At 45.1% G+C, this 22,432-nt stretch overlaps 1 protein-coding gene across 2 annotated transcripts in view; it reads left to right on the top strand.

The window, feature by feature from the left end:
• The window catches only part of FANCD2 (FA complementation group D2), a 1,050,809-nt gene that overhangs the window by 70,504 nt on the left and 957,873 nt on the right, over positions 1-22,432 (top strand). For both annotated transcript variants that reach the window (XM_085625116.1, XM_085625117.1), the window contains exons 7-8: positions 10,821-10,873; positions 19,301-19,379. In XM_085625116.1, coding sequence (XP_085481242.1) covers positions 10,821-10,873; positions 19,301-19,379 — 132 coding nt within the window. The remainder of the gene's footprint in view (positions 1-10,820; positions 10,874-19,300; positions 19,380-22,432) is intronic.

The raw sequence follows: 22,432 nt of genomic DNA, 5'->3' as shown, positions 1-22,432 counted from the left end.
TGTGTTGCAGGGATGTCATCAAGGAAGGCCGCCTTCAAGCCCTTCTGTGCCTGTCCTCGACAAATGTCATTGACTGACCTGCATCTTGTTTGCCTCTGGTGCCTGGAGCACAACCATGATGCGAAGACCTGCGCCGAGTGCTGCGTCAAGCACCCCAAGGCCTTGAGAGAACAGTCCCTCAAGATCCTTGCCGCCCGACGAGCGATGCTGCAATGGTCTCGATCCCGGTCGAGAGAAGGGTCCTGGGATTGGTCGCAGAGTGCAAGTTCATCGTTGCATTCAAAGTCGTCAGGCCACACAGGTAAGTCCCACAAAAAGAAGAAAAGCAAGAAGTCGAAGAGGTCTTTGACTTTGCCTTGTCTGTCGACCGGTGAGATGAGAGGGCGTCGACATTTAAGGTTGGCTCCACGGGTGAGCCGGCACCTGGGTTGGCTCTGCCCTTCCCCGAGTTTTCGGGTGCTGGAGCGACCACCATTCAACTTCAAGAGTTTAAAGGGGCCATGGGCTGCTCCTGTTGTCGTGCCTTTGGGCCCATCGGGTTCAGGAAGGGCCACTACGGGTTCCACGCTGGCAACCCCGGAGGCAGTCGGGCCTCTTTGATACACGGTTGAATCCGGACCGGCGCAGGTCATACCATTTCAGCCTTCCCCGGTGCCATTCCAATGCCGACGCTCCGGGTGCCATCCCCATTCTGATCCCCAACTCCGACAAGGAGCCGAAGGGGTGTCATCCGACGCCCACAAGAGCCATGCCTTCCAGACCGGAGCCTGAGCCCTATTCATATGGGCTAGGACTCAGAGGATTGGAGGAATTGCTGGACCCTGAAGAGAATACCAACCTTTAGAGCCAAACTTGGAGTGCTATGAGGACTTGGAGGTGGCCAGTGGACTGGATACTTCTCCAGATACTGGCATGCTTTCTTCCCTACCATGGCTACAGAGGAGGGTTCTCCTTTTTAGTGGTGTTGAGCAAGGCAGCTGAGATCCTGAACCTTAGCCTGCTCTCAGTGGTAGTCAAGACGAGAGTCTTGACAGAGGTGATTCAGCCCGGAGTGACCCCTTAGAAACCCTTCTCCTATTTAACAAAGCCTTTACTTATATCTTGCTTGGGACCTTTTTCGAGCACAGCACAGCTGCCACCACCCCTCCCCAGGGGACCCTAGTTTCCTCACACAACACCCAACCTTGAAGAGTCTGGTAGTCCAAGCCTCTACCTCCCATGTAAATCCTGATGCATTCACTACCACCCCCACCGGATAGGGATTGCAAGAGGCTGGACACCTTAGGGTATAAGAAGTTTTCTTCCACCTGTCTGGCACTGCGATCTGTGAACACTGCATGCCTTTTGGGCCGTTACTCCTTTGCTCTATGGGATTAAGTGGCACTGGTGCTACAAATGGTTCTTGAGGAGGTCCGGGCCATACTCTCCCAGGCTGTTGCCGATGGGAAAGATTCAGCTCAGTTCACGATCAGATGTGAACTGGATACCACTGACTCGCTGGGCAAAGCGGTTTCCACGACAGTGGCCTTACGGTGGCAGTACACACAGCTGCAGCCGGGTCCTTGGGCCTTTCCATGGCCACTCGCCTTCCAGATGTGTCAGTACCCTTCCAGCCTCCACTGCCTCCAGCCCCTGCGTGGTCAAGGACGCTGTACCCACAGACCCCATGAGTCGGGCAGCCAGAGGTCGGGCCAGTCAACCCTCGCCCCCTCCACCCCCAGCTGCCGCAGCCTCAAAAAAACCTTATATATTGTCCTCTTACCATCATGATCACCCAGTCGAAAGCAGGGTACGACATCACCAGCCCCACTGGAGGTTGTATGACATCAAACCTTTGGGTTCTGCAAATTTTCCGGAGGGGATGCTTCCCCTTTGTCACTACCCTTCCATACATGCCACCTAGCTGTGACATGACAGAGGATCATCTTTCCTTGCTCCACCAGGAAGTAACAGCTCTCATGGATAAGGGAGCCATAGAGAGCGTGCCAATGCCAGAAGGAGGCGGTGGTTGCAATTCCTTCTACTTTCAGGTACTCAAGAAGGACAGAGGCCTTCATACTGTCCTAGACTTGTGCACTCTCAATTTCTTTATCAAGAAGCCGAAGTTTAAAACGCTAACGCTCGCTCGCGTCCTGTCTTCCCTGGACCGAGGAAACTGGATGGTAGCATTAGATTTACAAGATCCATATTCCCACATTCTGGTTATGCCTGCCCACCACAGGCAGTACCTGCGGTTCATGGTGGACCCTTTTGTCCTTGCCAGCATTCCTCGGGTGTTCACCAAGCTGATGCCATGGTTGCAGCTTATCTCCAGAGATCAGGGGTGCTAGTCTTCTCCTATCTTGACGGCTGGCTTTTGATGGCAGGCTTGCCCCAGGCTGTTGTCTCCCTGCTCCAGCCTATGGTGGACAACCTGCATTCGCTGGGGTTCACTATCAACATCCCGAAGTCAAACTTGACTCTCTCTCAGACGTTCCCTTTCATCGGAGCTGTCTGGGACACTGTGCAGTTTTGGGCTTATTCTCCAGAACAGGGAGTCCAGCATATTCAGGCTATGATATCGATGTTTCAGCCTCTAGCCTGGATTTCGGTGAGGCTGACTCTGAGGCTGCTGGGCCTCATGGTCGCCTGCATCTTGCTTGTGACGCATGCCCGTTGGCATATGCAGGCTCTGCAGTGGAACCTGAAGTTCAAGTGGGTGCAGCCTCAGGGATATCTCTCTGACGTGGTCCAGATCTCGGAGCGAACTACACAAGATCAACAGTGGTGGTTAACAAACTGTGATTGGGTCAGCACAGACCCTTCTGCCTTCCCCAACCAGATCTGACAGTGGTGCAGATGCGTCACTCCTAGGAGGGGGCGGCTATCTGGGAAAGGTGGAGGTCAGAGGCCTCTGGTTCCCAGCAGAATCCAGACTCCACTTTTAACCTTCTGGAGCTCCAGGCGATCCAGCTGGCATTAAAAGCCTTCATATCCTCCATTTTGGGAAGGCTTGTGCAGGTGTTCACGGACAACAACACTCCAATGTGGTACTGCAACAAACAGGGCGAGGTGGGATTGTGGACCCTTTGTCAAGAGGCCCTGCATCTCTGGACAGGGTATATCCCTGGTGGTCCAACACCTGGCTCTCTGAACTCCAGGGAAGACAGAATCAGCCGAAGATGCCTCAATCATGAATGGTGTCTCTATCCGGAGGTGGTGTAGGATCTCTTCCAGAAGTGGGGAGAGCCTTGGTTAGATCGGATCGCTATTGCTGAGAATGTGCAATGTCTGCAGTTCTGCTCACTGGAGTTTCCAAGGTGCCTCTTCTTCGGGGAGGCTGTTCGACTCAAATGGAGCTCAGGCCTTCTGTACGCCTTTCCACCCATACCACTCCTGCCCAGAGTTCTCAAGAAGAGCAGGAACGACCTGGCCCAGGTCATCCTTGTGGCTCGGGACTGGTCTCAGAGTTTGCTGTCCCAAGCTGTTGAGCATGTCCATCGTTCCTCCGATCAGACTGCTTCTTCAGGAGGATCTTCTGTCACAGCAACAGGTGAGGGGTCTCCACTCGAATCTGTAAATGATCCGCCTTCTTGCGTGGAGATTTAGCTGTGACCGTTAACAGCATTCGACCCTCCACCTGAAGTCTGCTGTTATTCTGGCAGCAAGGCGTCCCCCACCACAACGGTATATGCCTGCTGTTGGGGAAAGTTTGTGGCATGATGTGCAGAAAAGCAGGTTGGCCCCTTTTCTGACACCCATTCTGAGGTTCTTTCCCTTCCCCAGCAGGGCTCTGCTCTGGGCACATTAATGGGTTACCTTTATGCTATTCCAACCTTTCTGTGGTTGCCTGACCAGCCGCCCCTCTTCAAACCAACTATTGTACATAGGTTCTTGAAAGGTTTAGGGCACTTTGGCGTAGAAGGGCCCCTCTTTTCTTTGATAAGTCTTGAAAGGTTTGTCACATATGTTTCCCCCTTCCCCCTGATGACCAGTGCTAAAGTGCATGTGCTTCTCTGCTAAACATGGTAACATTGGCGTATACACAATTGGCATATTTAATTTACTTGTAAATCCCTTGTAGAGTGGTATACCATATACCCAGGGCCTGTAAAATAAATGCTACTAGTGGGCCTGCTGCACTGATTGTGCCGCCCAACCAAGTAGCCCTTTAAACATGTCACACGCCTGCCACTGCATAGCCTGTGTGTGCAGTTTTACTGTCACATCGACTAAGCATTAAAAAATCTTTGCCAAGTCCTAAATTCTCCTTTGTTTACACATAAGTCACCCTAAGGTAGGCAAAGGTAGCCCATAGGGCAGGGTACTATGTGAGTAAAAGGTAGGACATGTACTTTTAAGTGTTGCATGTCCTGGTAGTGAAAAACACCTAAATTCATTATTCCCTACTGTGATGCCTACTCCTCAAATAGTTTAGCATTGGGAATTCCTTATTACAATTTTAGGCTGTAATTCCTGATTAGAAGGGAGTATTTGTCTCATGGTTTAAAAATATAGAATGGTAATGAAAAATCCTCTTTATTGATAAAGTTTGATTTAACTTTACTATTTCTGGAATGTAACTTTTAGAAAGTTGACATTTCTCTTCTCTTACAGCTCTGTGTGCCTGCAGCCTGTCTCCAATACACATTTGGGGTGGGTGACAACTACACTTTGTGTGTTCCCTCTAGATGGCGACAAACACAGGAAGGTTAGGTGTGTCTGACTAACCATCTGCATTGTGATGGCTCTTCATTGGCAGGAAGGGAGGGAGGAGCTGAAACTTACACCTGAATAGGCAGTGTCCTGTCCCCACACAAAGGGCTAGTGAACCCCCTACATCTAGTCTGGATCCAGGAATGGGAAGAAAGGGTTTCTGTGCATTTCAAAGACCCTTCTTTGAAGTCACCCCCACTTCAAAGGCACAACTGGGTATAAGTATTGGGTCTCTGACCCACCAAAGCAGAGCCTACTTGACCTGTGAAGAACTCTGCCAGGAGAAAGGACTGCTGTGCTGCTACAGGACTGTCACTCTGCTCGACTGCTGCTCTGGAAGAACTGCTTTTCTCTCTGCTGTGCTGCGCTGCTGCCTTCTGCCTTCTGCCATCTGCCTTGCTGAGGAAAGGACTGGACCCATTTCATTTGACCCCAGAGTGACTACAAGTGCATGCTGTCTTGCCCCCTGTCCGGAAGTCTCAGGGACATCAAAGACTTCCTGCAACAGCACCTGGATTCTGCCCTCTAAGTCCTGTTCTGTAAAGTGGTGCCGATCCAGTTCTCAGCCCTTCGAAGTGAGTTTTTCCGTGCTGCAACTCTCGATGCAGATGCATCGCCACTGTTGCGCCAGTTGGAACTGGCGCAGTTCACCGGCGATGACGTATCGCCCATCTTCAATACTTTTCAACGGCGACACTTTCCCGAGTGTGTGGCTCAATGACGACACATCGCCTCCCTGTTCCTCGCTTCTTGATGTGGACTCAGCCCCCAACCAAAGGTTCTGTTTCAGCAGGCCGGAGAGGGAGAGGGAGAGGGAGAGGGAGAGATAAGCTACCAGAGAGTGAGCACAAGTCATCTCTTAGTTTGTATCTAGTTTATCTTGACTAGGATTGCGGTTCCTGCTTGGACAGGATGCATATCTCTGCGAACCAGAAAGCCAATTTCTAGCAATCTGAAAGAAGCATTTGTTGATGAGGATATTGACGCAGTAGTATAATAATTTAAGATGGATTAATCAAACTTTATTTTGTGCACATTTCTTACTGACTATATTTTTTTATTAGGATTTAACATTATTATTATAAATAATGCAGATGGAAAAGGTACAATTGGTCACAACCTTTGAGAAGACGCTGTTCCTCCACTAACATGTGAACTCCTTTGGATGTATTCTCCATAACCAGAAAACTAACTCTGGAGTGAATTCTGCCTCTGAAAAGTCAAAGACAAATCTCCCCATTACCTCAGAACCAATGATAGGTCAGAGATTGCGGCAACGTCACACATTTCACCCATATCACACAGTATTAACTCTCTACTCTCTGTACCCTGTCCTCTCTTCCCTCCCCTTAATCATGTCCCCAATTGGTCTTCCTCATTATAGTACTTTGTTTCTGATGTTCTATCTGAAAACCCACTACACTGTCCCACGGTTTGAAAATTCCAGAAAATCTACCTGCAAGGGCACAACCATGATTAAGGACATTACACCCTAACAAGTGCAGTCCTAAGTTTTTTCGTACTTTTGCAGTTGGCAGGGTAGCCCACAATTTCTAATATTGACAGAAAATTATTTCTGACAAATGGGTGGTGGGCGCCATACATTTCAGGTAAATATTAACAGAGAGGTTTCCTCACAGTATGTCCAACAGAAGATCAATAAGCATGTAAAGTTGGTGTAGCAAGATTCTTTCTCATGTTCGCAAAGTGCGAGTGATAGAGAAGATTCCCCCCAGCCAAAGGAGCAAGGACTTCATTCAAGACACTTCCTGGTCAGAAAACATGCCACAGTTTGAGGAGCCATTCAAGATCTAGGCCACTCAGGTGTTTCAAGAAGCAGTGGTGACTCTTAAGGACAACACTCTACCAACCTTCATAATGTGTATTTTTACATGACATCCAGCCAGAACACCATAAATACCCTTGCTTTGCCCTAAATTGTCATTACTATCCATATTGGATTAAAATGGACATCACTATCCATATTGGATCCTTTCTAATATGAAAGGCATTGCTTTCCCATTATTTAACTCCCAGTGTCAGTCTTTCATGTATGTGTGGAGAGCCCTTTGAGTTTAGTTAAGTAAATGTGTGTGTGTTTGTTTGTTTACCTGTGATGCGCACCTGGATGAAAGGAGGCACTATATGGAGGTCTCAACGTTTATTGAAGTTGGAAATACATAAAAGTTGTCATCCCTCAAACTACATTTCCCGATTTATGCTGCCACTTTTCTGTTCTAGTACTGGAGTTCGTACATGGGGTCGGATATGAATCAGCTCAGTACTGAGGGTATCTGGTGCTGTTGTGCTCGTGCTTTGCCTTGATCATTCCCAGCAGTGAGAGTTTGGTGCCTACATTGGGATACATTGCCACAGGTCTTTAATAATTGTTAAAAGCAGTTTTGCTCCTCATTGGAATTTAATGAATGTGCTTTCTCCCCTTTTATTTCTACAAAATTAATAAAATCTTGTACAAAAAAAGCCATCCCTCATTCTATCTGTCGGACAGATTTAGTGATTGGAGGCCTGGTTAAAGGATTGGGTGGTATATTGATATTATAGAAGTGTCAACTCCCGAACCTTAAATAAAACCCATAAACAGGAATGTTCTTTGAGAGCGAAGTTTATTCAGCTGAATGACATTGGAGATCTTGCATCTCCTGCAATAGAAATGTCCTTAACAGTTTAGTTCTTAGGTATACATTGTTTATATTGTGTTGAACAGTTGCTCTTTGCACTTTAGCTGCAACCTTGAGTCATTTGCAAATGCTAGAATGAGAACATCATATCTTACTTGCTTGCCTTCCCAGGCCATCCGGTGCAGAGTTCTGCAACATACCCTTAATTGTTATTTGCTGATGCACGTGCATGTATTGGTGCAATAGCAATGAGTTTGCGTGACTTGAGCAAACTGGAGTTGGTTTCATTTTTGTGTTTGTGGCCCAGGTGCCCACAGAAGAAAAGTGATGTATTATGAGCATATCTATCAGGAGCTGACCAGACATTGCCCCCAGGAAAACCCATACTGGGTATGCATTGAACCTCCTGTAGACGAACAAAGTCGAATCGATCCAAAAACAATGGTGGTTCAATGGTTAAAATTCTGATGGGGTGTGGGCTCGCCACCAGGGCCCAGTCGAAGACTACAGGGCCGCCATTTCTACGTTGTCTGCAGGTCCCTGAGGTGCCGTGGTGTGACTGTGTGTGCCCACCCCCTCTTGGCTGGACGTGGCGCCTTGAGTAGTCTATTTGACTGTACACGGGCCTGGTGTGGGGTGTGCAGCTCATTTGGGGCCCTTGGTGTTTGGTGCTCCGGGGCTCCCCCCCTTCATCTTGCTTTCGAGCCCATCCCGGGATCGGCGGCCAAGCCGTGCCAGCAGGAGGGGGCCCCTCGATAGGCGCTGGACTTGGGAGTTGGGGTCCTGGGCTGAGTGGTCAAACTGTGGCATACTACCTCCCCCCAGTGGCATCTTGGGGCCTCATAATATCCGGAGCTTGACATACTGGTGGCGGGCACGACACCCCCTAACCTGCAGGGATGCCTTGGATTGACCATGATGAGGGATCGGCCGGGTGGTGGGTCCTCCAAGCAGAGTACAATGGACAAATTCACGGGCCCCGGAGCCTCTGCCGTGGTGTCGGGGGGGGGGGGAGGGGGGGGGGGACACTTGGCGATGTGCCCGATAATGCTGCCCTCCTTGCAGCCATCACCCAGTCGCGAGACGCCCTAGATGCCAAAGATGCCAAAATAGGGGCGGTGGGCTCAGACGTCATGCTGCTGCATCAAGATCTACGCAATGCGGTAGCACAGATCACGGAGACGAGGGTCTCTGGGGTGGAAGATGTGGTAGAGACTCTGCAGAAGCAAGTGGCCTTCCTGGAGACAATTCAACGTGGGCTGTCGTCCCAGGTGGAGGATGCGGAGGGAAGGGCCCGCCGCAATAATCTTAGATTTGTTGGATTTCCGGAGGGCTGCGAGAAGGATGGTATGGAGCGGTTCCTCACCCAGTGGCTTGAGAGTTGGCTCCCTCCGGGGTCATTGTCAAAGTGTTTCGTGGTGGAGCGCTCTCACAGGGCGCTGTCTCAGAAGCCCCTTCCCGGTACTCGCCCGAGACCTGTCATTGCGAAAATACTAAACTACCACGACCGTGACATTATCCTGAAACAAGCTAGGGCCAAGCAACCACTGCTATTTGACAATGCCTGCATCCTCATATTCCCGGACTATACTAAGATGGTCCAACAACGCAGGCAGTCTTTTATGGCAGCAAAGGCCCAGCTCCGAGAGCTCCAACTCCCCTATGCCCTATTATACCCGGCCAGACTGCGGGTGGTCTATCGCACCCATTTCTTTGACTCTCCGGAGGAAGTTTTCCACTGGACAGATGAGACGGTGCGCCTTCGCCCACACATGCCGCCTCGGAGAGACTCTGACTCCTCATCGAGCGAGATGGTCCGGAAACAACCGATACTAAAGGGGAAGGGACGTCCACGATCCAGATCTGGGCACAGGTCCCAGTCATGTAGTACTTCATCCCGAGCTGCATCGACCCAGCGACTGCCTACTACATCAGACTAACTTGGGGGGAGGGGGGGAGTTTGTACTTCCATAGTTCCTTGATATGTTTGCCTAGACCGGGGAAGCACAATTGAGGGCCGATATCCCTGCAACACGTTAGTTGGAAGGGGGCCAGCTGACAATGGGCTGTTGGGGATCCATTGGCGGGCGGGGGGAGTGACCTCCTGTTGGGGTCTCCCGCTCACGCTCGCTGCGACAGATACTTCATTGTTTTTGAGGTATAGGGTGGGGGGGTGTGCTGTTGGGCTGTTTGGGGGAGGAGGGGGGTTCTGTTGTTTGATCGCACTGGCCTACGCTGCATCTGGCCTCCCCGCGGGGGGCATCCATAGCCATGAGTCTTCGCCTTATCCAGTTTAAGTATCTCCATCGGGTTTATTTCACGAGGGTCAGGCTCTGGAGGGCGGGATTGGTGGCCTCCCGGGTGTGTCTCTGATGCCAGCATGAGGAGGGCACTTTGCTGCATACTATCTGGCGCTGCGCAGCCCTAGCACGATTTTGGCGGGGAGTTTTGTCGTGCCTCTCTGAGGTTCTGGGTTGGGACTTCCCCAGCTCCCCAAAGCTGGTCCTGCTGCATGTTATGGACAATATAGGAGGGAACATATTCAAGCGCCATCTTATGCTACTGGGGTTCACCTTGGCTAAGCGGGAATTCGCTAAAGCGTGGAAGGCTCCGAGGGAGCCCTCGGTATCCGTTTGGAAAAATGGCATGGATTTCTGTATGGGGCTGGAAACCCCTATCTTTGTGGCCAGGGGGTTCCCACTTAAGCATTATAAAATTTGGCGGCGATGGGCAGAGTATCGAGGCCTGGAGCTGGAACCTGTTTCAGTAGCCAGGTCCACTGACTTGGCGTCCCTTCCGTTATAGGGGATATGTAACATTGCCCTGTCGATGTAGGGGTACTGTGTCTAGACGGTTGTGACTGTTCTCCTCTGGTGCTGCTTTGGGGTAGGCGTGAGTGCGATGGGGGAGGGGGCTAGGGGGTTTGTTTCTTTCTATTTCTTTGGATAATATTGCAACTGTATTGCTCTCAATTTGTTCTATTTTGCTCCAGAAAGTGTCAAAGTCATTTCTATGTATATTTTCTATGCACAAGTTGCTGGGTGACCGTGCTCTGCAATATCTTTTTTATTTGGCAAATAAAATCTGTTTAAAAAAAAAAAATCTGATGGGGTAGTTTCATGGAATGTTAAGGCACAGTTTCTGCCTTGCAACAAGGTGGCAGAGATTTTTTAAGACCCGGACATTAATGAGAGCCTGAAGTGTACTCCTGATTTGAAAATCTTCTTAGCTATAGTCTGAAATGTCTGTCTTTAAGTCTTCTTGCTTCCAATCACCTGCTTTGATAAAGCCTCAGATCTATTAGAAATCAGTTGAGATAAATATTGTAGACCAGCTGTGACCAGTAAGTGATGGCCATTTAACACTGTGCTATAATATTTAAGAATGTATGTGTTGTATTAATGTTGTATTTATGCGTTTAGGTAAAGGACAATTCAATTTGTTTTAGTTTATCTTGCATTTTAACCTATTGTTTATTCTATTTAGGTTGCCATCATAAATACACTATTCGAAAGGATTCCAGAATTTTTGTATGACAGGTAAGCCAGAGTTGCATTTTTGGAAATTCTACATACTTTTGTGTTTACATTTACTGGGTAAGTGGCTGTGGACCTCGCCCTTCAGATTATGAACATGTGGGTAGAGGTTTAAATGGGAGAACATTTGGCCTATGTTCAGGAAGCGGCTGCTGTTTGTGCTATGTGGTGGGTTCAGATAGACTGATGATCCTGGCACCAGATTATTTATTTATCTTTCTCTCTCTTACACACACCCCATTTTATACACATTAATAATAACTTATGTATAGATAGATAGCTGTACTTTCAAAATGTTGCTGTCACATTGTAAACCACCTGTGTTAAGATAACTGATTTTGATTCTCAATTTACCAAAGTCGTATGGGAGAAAATCAGTCACCCCTGCTGAAATCTACACTGACCTGCCCACCCCCTGATATTTCTCTCCAGCCCCCCCCCCCCATCTCGCATATAAAAACGTACAACATTCCTCACTGGGACGACATTTGTTTGGGCAGCAGAATCCTCATTTCTGATAAATCTCTGTGCTATGCTGAAATTCAGTTCACTGGGAATCCCATCATGGAAGATATGAACTCTGTAAGACTCTGCTAGGCTTAAAATATTTCGAAATATGGATAGTAGTAATGTAGAGCAGCATTTTTTATTTTGTAAGCCTCGTTGGATCATTTTGTATTTATAAATATATTTTCTTTTCTACACCAGCTGCCTTCCATTGTAGGGCTAAACAAATTTGATTTCTGCTATTTAAATACCATTTTAACTGATGAGTAATAAACATTCTTTCGCATTGACCGGAACTGTTTTGGACAAGTCAAGTCTTTCGATGTTAATGTATATTCTGCACTTGCTGTTTTTCTGTTGGCACTTTTTTGTCATTTTTTTTGGTACTATTTATGTTGTGATTATATCATATGGGTTTTATACCAAGGTTGCTACGATAGTAACGTTATTATTTACTATTATTACCATTTACAATACTATTTGCTGTAGTCCTGTTTTTCAATGCATTATCTTGCTTTCCTGCGCATCCGTGCCCATCAACAGTGCAGGTTCCTTACCAGGTGGGTGGCCTTGCCTGGGAGGGTGAGCTTGAGCAGCAGGCTTCTCATTGGAGGTGGGGCTGTTGTGGCCTGGGTCCCAAATAGGGAGGTGAGGTGGGCATTGAGGAGGACATTCAAGATTGTAAATGGCCATTACAGGGAAAACACGTCTCCCAGTACAGCTGGATATCCACTTGTACATGCCTTGCCTTACTCATTGGCATGCACCACTGACATGTTACGTTTTGTCAGTGGGTACTGTAAAATATAGATAACGTGTGTTTCCAGGTCAAGTGCCCAATGTCTGTTGGAACAGATCTGAGTACTGAAGGGGTGCAAATATTTGTCTGACCCACAAAGGCAATTGGGGCGTGAGCCCTTGGGAGCAAAGCCACACACTAGGATCATTCAGACCCTCATTGAATTGAAGGAACATTTGTAAAGCGCATGGTTACCCAGGGGCATCCCAGCGCTAAGACGCCAAGTAAGCTACGAGAAAAAAATTATCAAGTGTTTATTACATCTGGGTGTTGGCCTTCTCTAAGGCAGGGTTGGGGCATATTGAGTTGTAGCTTATGAACAGTTCTTTCGGCACCCAGGCTACTTAAGCTATTGATGTGCCTGTTCTCAAAACATGTGAATTGTGGTGGCCACTGCTGAACGCCTGTTGGTGGGAGAATGAAAAAGCAAGAAGCAACATGGAGTGCACATGTACGCCTGACTGCATCTCCTGCAGCTGTTGATGCATGGTTCTTGGGTAGCACTTCTGTGGGGGGTGAGCTGGTAGGCAATATAGGCAAGGTCAGCAACAGAGCAGGTCAGTAGAGCTTTACCAGAGTATTAGTGGTTGTCCTTCCTCTGGTGACCAGACCGGTCTCTGTCCATGAAATTTTCAATAGGCTGAAGTGAGGGTCCATGCCTTATTCACAGCCCTCCACAATTGGGCAGTGAACCACTGTCCATCCATGCCAGTGGGTTCACAAAGTTTGAATTCCCAAACAACTAGGTTAGGGCAGAACATCAGACCTCAGAGGGGTGTTTGGCAAGGCCCCCCCCTAGTCTACTTCTAGAATGCACTGGGGAGGCTGGTGTTTATGTGATGCCAGGCAAGTACAATCTTCAGAGGACTGCCATGGCAGGAAACTTAGACTTCTGGAAGACATGTCAGTTTCTCTTCCATCCAACTCGTGACGGGTTGGCACTTCTTTGGTACCGGGAAGAAGGAGGGAGGTGAGTTAAAGTAATTTGTGGGATTTTTTTGTGTTAGGATTTGTTGGTATACCAATGCCAACTTTAAACTTATTTTGGTTCAATGAACCATGAAAGTGCACAGTGCACAACATTATGAATACATAAAAGCTTGATAAGTACAAATCACAACTCATAACAATGAAAAATTAAAGATCAGTTCCAATCATGGTACATAGATTGTCAAAGAGCTACCACAATACTAAGACCAGCTCTAAAAAACCAAAAACCACAAAGAGAGACCTTAAAAATGTACTCCTTATTGGTCACCCAGATTTTCTATGGTTAAAAAAATATATATTTTGTTATTTTAAGTTTTGTTCGCTCAAAACAACTCACTGAGATAAATGGTATAAAAAAGCACACTTTCAATGGTTAAACATATAAAACAAATTTAAGACAATAAAACGTAAGTAGGTGCCATTGTGGTGGTGCATTTCTCCCAACAATTCATCATTTGATGCATGTACTACCCTGGTCACTGAGTTCTAGAATGCGTGTCAGCAATAGAGGGGCCCACCCTCCAATTGATCCAAGTAGGTTTCCTGCCCCCCCCCCCCACCTCCGGGGACCATTTGGTTGGGTTTACAATGAATCTACCTCCTGGGATGAAAGAGAGACCTTCAGACAGCAAGGGAAGCGAACATATAAAACAAATTAAAGGGATGGGGGATAGCCAGGCATGTCTTCGGTCTGCCCCACCTCCCCTAGGCCCAAGACACTCTTTTCGCTTCCTTCACCCTGGCTGGGGATTCCCTTGTCCCTGTCTTTATGCTCCCATCAAGGCAGATTGGAGCATTAACCACCGGTCTGCTCTGCCCACACCAGAGAGGCAGGAAAACCTGCAGATATCCAGGGTAAGCAGTGGGAAAAGGAATGGTATGGCTTGCTGGGATCCCAGCAAGTTTTTGTTAGCTTTATGCATTTTATTCCTTAGATTTCAACTTGTGAATTAATTGGTTGTCGAAACACAAAAAAAGATCATTTACAGCCATAGCTACTTTGTTGACTCTTGGTTTTGTGTGTTTTTGGGCAACTGACAAATACTATATAGCTCTTCAACCTTGGAGTGTTACGGACATAATGGTGTACTTGTAGATCTGCATCCAATGCAAAACTTACAGATGAAAATGTTGTCACTCACTTCTTGGTTTTCATACTTTCACTAGATTTCATTATTTCAACGATTAGTTTCTTTGAAAAAACCATGGCCGATCTACTTGCATGACCCCTTGCTGAATTCAGAATTTGTACTATATCTTTCCCTCATAAGATAGAAACCATAACAAATTGGAAATATTGACCGCTATTTCGAAAATTGCAAAAATGATGGTGCCTCAACTTTCTTAGTTTCTGAAAGCTGGAAAGAGGGTGATCATAGCTCAGCAAATTTTTGTTGATATTGTCTTTAGAAAATAAAGCACACACTCACTTTCTTGCAGAATACTTTTTTCCAATGGTTTGGGGGGAAAAAAACATTTAACCTTGTTTTGATTCCCTCTAGGGGGAACCCCCAAATCCTGAATGCCTTTATAGTCCATCTCATGGGAAATAAGGGTACAAATTTGGCTTGGATATCTTTTGAGGACAAACATTATGAAGGCTTGGATGCGCACTACCCCTAATGTTAAAACAAAAACAAACAAAAAAGGTTTAGCACTGTGTGTGGAAGAGCTTCAGCATCAAAGAGGTTAATAACAGTTGAAGGGTAACAGTTTTCCCCATTATCTAAATATAATGTGCTATTACACAACCTAGATATAGAGTCATGCAATATACATGATAGTTTTTTACAAAATGAGATATTGGAGATGGTGCTGGGTAAAACAGTGATGTGTATGACATGTCTGTAAGGATGTGAGAGGAGCAATTCGGACCAAGGATAAACATCAATTGGACAGGCATATATATTATGCAGGATTGCAAGGGTAAACAAATGGATAAGAACTATGTAGAAAAATTGAGAAACCCGGCTTTGACATGTGAGCTTGGACCTCCCGCTGATTTACTGATTTAAGCTCGATTATTGAGATGTACTAGAAACCAAAACGTACAAGAGGAATTCCTTCAAGAAGAATCTGGACCTTATGGAAGTAGTAGCCATAGCACAGGAGGACAATGAAAGGCTGTACCTGCAATCAAATGGTTGGTGCTGTTCCTGGTGAAATGAAAGTGGGATTTGCCAAATTATCAGTCAGAGGGTACGAAGAGAAGAAAACAAATGCTGTAAACCATTAAAGCAAGCTGATAAGAAGATAGTGCCGAAAGATACGGATAAAGTGGTGCTTTAGGTGTGATAACGCAGACCATGTTTCTACCAGTTGTGTGCTAAAAACGCCTTTATACTGCAAATGTAGGTAAAAACGAAAGGCTTCATGCCTGAGTGAGTTGGGAGGGCAAAGTGCAGAACATGAGTATAGACGCAGATCGGGGAAGGTTTTTTTATAAGTAGGTAAATTAGGTATGATTGATGAAGAGGAGTTTATTATGTCTGACTTTGATCTGCTATTTAACTACAATAATGTGATAGTACTTGAGAGTTTGAGGTCTCTATATGTTATTGAAGGAAGAAATGTTTGAAAGAGAATGACGATGTATACTAGAGCTCAGTGCTGAAGGTGAATAAAGTGAAAAGGTGAGATTGTATTGGTAGGTTGACATCATCGAAGAGACTTGGGTATTATGTAAGAGTTGGAATACTAGTGAACCAGTGATGCTAGTCTTGATGGATGTGCTTGCACATTTCCCCAAGTATTTAAGGATAGTTCGAGATGGCTAGACTGGTTTGACCATAACATATTTTTTAAGAAATTAACAACCCTGGCTGTTTACAATGTCTTTCATTGGTTCTCTCGTTAGATGAGGAACATGACACAGAGTTTGAAAGATTATTGATGAATGGTGTAAGTGAGGAGATAGTCATTAGAATTACTGAATAGGGTGGTTTTGGCATCTGTGTTTGGGGGTGAAATATGTGTGTAGATTTAAGAGACCCAAATTTTAACATTTGGGCCAGTCTACAACCTCTTCCCAGTGTCTTGGAGGCTCTCGCGCTGTCAGCAAAAGCAGGTGTTTTGGGGATATTAAACCCTTTGTTTGCTTATCACCAAGTGAGACTGCATAACTTCTCATAGCACCTTACCTTGTTTGTAACACTTCTAAATGCTTTCTTGTTTAAGTGGATGCCTTTTGGACTTACTTCAGTTTTAGCTGATTTCCACAGTGCTATGAAAACAATTTTTCGAGGGAGTGGGAAATGTGATGTTCTTCTAAGATTACATCCTAGTGTTTGGCACGAATGTGGAGGATCATGACATGGTGACGGGTGAGGGCCTGCAAAGAGCGCAGAAAAGTGGTTTGACTGTAAATCTGGGTATATGTTGCATTAGAATTGCATCTGCAAAATACTTGAGACAAATGAATTCAAAGGTTGGCATTCGTCCTAAATTGGACTTGGCTAAGTCAATTACAGATCCTGCTTCACATAACAAAGATGCTGCAAGATTGTACCCAGGGCTCACAAAATATTACTATGTTAGTCACCAGATTTTCTCATATAGTACATGCCTTAGAGAAATATGGCAAGAAATATCAGTGAACACAAGTGTGTGCCCTCGTTTGAAGCGCTACAAGAAGGTGTGAACAATACTACATGATTAGATAGGTTTGATTTGAATTGTGATACGGTATTGGCTCACAATTGACACTAATACCAAGGTTCTCGGTACTGTGTTATCATAGATGATAGATTGAAAAGAACATGTTGTTGCGTTTGCCTCGAGGACTTTTAAGGGTAAAAAGGAAAACTACTCTTTGGTAGAGACAGGGGTTTTGGCATATTGGGGGTAATGAAATAGTCAAAATGTTATCTTTGGAACCCTTTTGTGTCCAGGATGGAGCACAAACCATTTGTACACATGTTTACTTGCTGAAGGATGGGGAGGAAAATGCCGGTGATTGGTGGTTGATTGGAATGCATGAAGTTTTTAAAACCTTTTCAGGAGAGTTTTTCACTGGAATAAAAACAAGGTGCAATATTTCCTTCCAAGATTAACTGTATTGAGTTTACTTGATTGTTAGTTTGAGAGTGGAGGAACGATAAAAAATGTGAAGGGCTGGCATTAGACTAGGAAGAGTGAGAGGCAGATTATAACGATGATGAATGGTTGACCGGAGTTAGAAAGAGAACAATATATGGATGGTCCGATAAGGAGTATTAGAGGATGAAAATGTTTTTCTGCATGTCTGGGACAAACTGTGTTTGTGAAGACAAAATATATTGGGGAAACAGAGTACTGGCTACCAGTGCAGTAAAAAGCAAGTTAGTAGAATTAGTAAATTAAGGTCCTCTGGGAAGAAGTGTGAGAAGCTTAATTGAAGTTGTGGTTTATTGGTGACCTGGGATGGACAGCAAGTTTAGCAATGTATTGAGACGGTGTTAACTGTGCAAGGAGCGATAGGTATGTCCAGGGTAACCAGGTAACTTCACTAATTACCATTACAAGTACCAAAGTTAGCTTGGGGTGAGAAAACTTTGCGTATTATGGGACGGATTTGGACCTTGCAGTGAATAACATTTAATAGTAATGGTTGATTACTTCACTGGGTGGCTAACAGCAAGTGTGTTGGTGCGATTATTGTCAAGCTTGCAGTGGATTTGTTAAAATGTGTGTTTTCCAGAGGAGGAATTTCAGGCGAAGATGTCATGGTTAATGAATTTATTTTACTTCCAATGAGATGGGGGATTTACTTTGGAAAGTAGAAGTGAAACAGTTGAGGACAGTGTTTGTAGTGGCCAAAAGTTAATGGCATGACCGATTAACCAGATGGTGAAAGATTGTGTACACATGGCGGTGGCAGAGTGAGAACCAGTATAAGAATCAGTTAGAGAGATAATGTTGCCATGTTGTACTGTACCAAGTACTGTGACTAGGATTTCATCTTTTGAATTGATGAGAGTAAGTTATGCTGGGACGAACATTTTCTACACTGTGGTTGAGGTCTGGTGTAAAAAGGAAGAAGGTGGCCAAGAAGAAATTGATGGAAAATATATCACATCAAAAGAGTTACAACCCATGGTGTAAAAAGAAACATGCTGTGTTCTAGCTTCTGTGAAAGGTAGGAGGATGGGTGCGGGTAAAGTTTCCCAGGCATGTGGGGAAGGGTCTTTCTAACTATTCAAAACATTCACAAATTCAGGAAGCGAGTAGAAATGTGGTGGTATTGAGAATGGGAGAATGGCAAGGTGGGTGAAGTTGAGCTGGGTGATGAAGCTGGTGGAGATACGCCAGAAGAATCGTCAAATGGCTTTAGAATACTTTTGAAGAGAATATAATAGGGTTAATTAACGGTTTTAATAATGTTTCCTTCTATTTCAGTGAGAATGAAGATAACCTTACGTGGAATTAGGAAGGATTTGTTAATAATAGACTTATTTACGTGGCAGTGATAGGTGATGGGTTGTTTTGATATGATGTTTGTTGGAATCGCAATGCTTTGAACATAAGTTGTTTTTATTATGTTCTCTGTGTTTTAGAATGAGTTTATGTAATAGTACGTCAGGCATTTGCAGCTGAAGGCTGATCTCTCAGGTTGTATTTGGCGGTGTCCTTACCCATGAAGAGAATCCTTATGAAAGCTTGGTGTTGACCATACAACAAGTTCCCGTGGTGATGTCACTTTCAGTCTCGTACTAATAGCTCTACGATGCAGATGCCTCACAAAGAGTCAAAACAGTAGTTATCTGGAATTAATGACGATGTGTACATTCTCACAAGCCCTGACAGCAGTTTGGCATAGTGCCTTTTACAGTCCATCGGCGATAAATGCGCCATTTGGTCTTATTAACTAAAACTGATGTGCGTTTGGTGGAAGAGGAGTTGTTAGATTGACTGCAAAGTACCAAACTGTTAGTCACAGGCAGGTGGAGAAGTATAGTAAACTTAATTTATCACCTCCAAGCTCAATCATTGGGCTCAAGAAAATGACATCCACTTAATGAACAACATGTTAACTGTAACCAGCAATCTTTGAAATTAGTTTGCACTGTCAATTGTCTTTGATAGATGATGACATTTGTTTCATTGTCTCTACTAAAATTCCATTAGTAATCTTTGTTGATTTGTGATTTCTGTAGCGTTGGCAGTGATGGAATTAACTTGCCCAGACTCATTATCAATCAATTTAAATGGCTTGACAGAATCGTCGACAGCAAGGTAAGATACAATGCAACTGATATCATTTAATGGTTTTAAAAAATATTGTTTGCTTATGTTTGTATTTTTCAAGTGAATCTCTCACATGTTAATCCTTGTCCTCCGCAACATGGATTGTAATGGGTTGGAACAGGGCGTTGGATTGTTTTCCCATCCGAAGTTCCTGATCCTCGCTGATCGTTCAGATGTCTTTTATATATATTTTTTCTTGCTTTTCAGTTTCTTGTTTTTAAATGTATTTTTTCTTGTAAAAATGAGCACAGTACTCCTCTTACTTTATTTGTAACAATATCTATGATGAAATGTTATCCTAATTGTAATTCGTATTAGAATAGCATTTTAGACGTGTTTCGAAACGTAGTCATATATAACTACACCTTTATAAAATTACTGCACCTCAAAGGCACTTCAGTACCTTGAACAGTGGGGCAGGACCCTACAAGTGCTTGTCTGTAAGATATCAGGAACAAACGTTTGGGGTGCTGCAAAGTCTCCCAAAATCCCATTCTTAGTGGAAGACGATGGGATGTTGATAATGGGGGTAATTTGTTGCTGTGGATGAACGAATAGTAAGCTACGTGGTTTCTATCCTTAGTATAGCGAATTAAGGGTTAGTTTGTATGCAGAAATGTGCCCCTTCCGGTAAGAATACATGCGAACAGAATTAAACAAGTGTCAAGGTGGGTACATAAACACTGTTCTCATAGTTGTCACTTCTAGGTTGTGACGTTATTCAGCAGCAGAGGAAGCAGGTTAAAAGTGACTACCATGCCATGACATCTCGCAGAACCAGCAATGTTCTCCTCTGAAATGTGATTACCTTCCATAGATGAATGTTACACAGTAGGGACTCGGGACACTGTTTGAATCTAGGAGAATGAAGAGGAGGAATGGACTGCCACCTCATTTTCTTAAGGGAGTTATTTTATTTCTGGGAGTGTGTTTTGGACCGAGAGGCTAACTATATGGATTTTAGATGTGGTCCAACTGGTGCTTAGGAATAAACGAGTAGCCTCTTCTTCTTCCAGGGGTCTGCACCCAGTCTGTAGCTTCTCCATTTGCTTTGTTTGTTTGTACCCTCTGATTTATGGCACAAGGGAAGGGGCCCAGAGAGAGGTCTTCTGGAAAGTGACTATTTGGAATGAATGAAGAGGTCTAACAGTGATGATCCCTGCTTTTCGGCAACATGTCAGTGACAAGGAGGTCAATGTAAAATTCAGGAGTTCATTTTGATGTTGGTGCTAACTGCTGTTGCTCAAAATCTAAATGTTCTTTTATCACCATAAATCCATCCTCTGTTCAAACATTAATCATAGCTAAGTGACATATCTCTTTTTCTGATGCGACCACACTAGAGGGACATTTTAATTTTGGTCCTTGTTTATTCATAGGTGTTCACAAATGAAATTGCATCATACCAATTCTGATGCGTACCTCTTCCCACAGATTCCCCCTTTTATGGATATCTTTTGGATGCCAGACTGGATCTGGAATATTTTTCCTTGAAGCTGCTCTTGAGCTTCTCTGGGGAGCATCACAGGAGTCCAGCTGGGAGCCCACGTGACTAGGATGTGATGTCTTGGGATTTTAAAAAACAAGTTGCAGACTGGCGCACTGGTGATAGTTCCTGTTTTTTCTGCACCATATTGTAGCGGGTCTTGCGCTCCTTTCAGCATTTCAACAACAAGGTTCTTCAGCTTTGCTGGAAAGTACTTTAACTGCTTGCTGCAAAAATGTCAGGGTATGAACCCTGTTGCGAGTACGCACTATGTCTCCTTGTGATGTTTTGGCTTCCCAAATGACCAGTCTGTCAGCAAATCCTGTTCCGTGATGCACCGAGGATCATCAGAAAGCAGGAAGCTGTGTTATTTTGTTTTAAGACCGACAGTAACACATTATAGCTGTTTCTTTCTCCTTCAGGTAGTCCCCTATTTGGGAATGATTTCCTAATATCCTCCATTAAAAATCAATGCCATAGCAACAAGAAGTTCTTTTCTTCCTCAAGGAAACAGCCCACTCCTAGGAAAATTCACTGACTTGACACTGGTTCCTTCCTAATCTTAAAAACGGAGTTTCCGATTCCATCAGCTGATCCAGGTCAAGTTGAAGCTTTCTGCAGGCCTTGCTGGACATCTTTAGGATGGGCATGCCTTTGTAAAGTGAGCAGCTGTTTGGAAAGAAGGCTGACTGCTCCTTGGCACAGCATGCTCTCTAGGTCTGACCTCTGTGGTGAAGGATTTCCATTAACAGTGCTAGAGGTTTTAGGACAAATCCAGAGTGCAATAGTCCTTTCTTCCACAACCCTCACAGCAGACACCCTAACAAATGTACTGCTCTTTTCAGGGCTTAGATAGATCTAAGGGATGCCATCACAAACAACAACCGCAACTCCTGTCCCTGCCATTTTTCACAGGCTTCGTGGGATCAAAACCACTGTGAATCTCCGCCCTCCCCCCACACACATCACCAGCTTCAAGTGAGTCAGTCTCCCATTTTTCCACCAATTGGGAGATGGATTGCTGGGGGACTCAGCTTGTTGCCAGCGCTACATGTAAATGTAATGTAATGTAAAATAGCATTTGTACCGCGCTGCAGTCACTCCAGGGAGCATCAAGGCGCCAGATACTGATTTAGTGATGAAGGAAACAGGTAGGGAGTGGATGGAACTCACCCAACTGTTACACTAGTGCTCTAACGCGGGAGTCCTGTAGCTTGAAAATCCAGGTTTTCAGTCCCTTTCTGAAATCTTTTTCCTTGTCTAGGGCACGAAGGTCGAGGGGAAGAGTGTTCCATGCTTTTGCCCCAAGTACTGGAAGGGATTTGCCACCTCTTGTGCTGAGCTTGAACCTAGGTACTGACAGGAGATTAGAGCTAGATGAACGGAGATTGCGAGAGGGATGGTATCTGGCGAATCTCTGCTGTAGGTATTTTGGTCCCAGAGCATGGGTGGCTCTAAAGGTGATAATCAGTATTTTGAAGAGGACTCTCTTGTTAATTGGGAGCCAGTGTAGAGTATTTAGTGCAGATGATGCAGAAGATTTCTTCGGCCATTT

This window comes from Triturus cristatus, chromosome 9 (assembly GCF_964204655.1).
Source record: "Triturus cristatus chromosome 9, aTriCri1.1, whole genome shotgun sequence".
Taxonomy (NCBI): domain Eukaryota; kingdom Metazoa; phylum Chordata; class Amphibia; order Caudata; family Salamandridae; genus Triturus; species Triturus cristatus.
The sequence above is the reverse complement of the archived record's forward strand: the minus strand, read 5'-3'. Positions and strand labels throughout refer to the sequence as shown.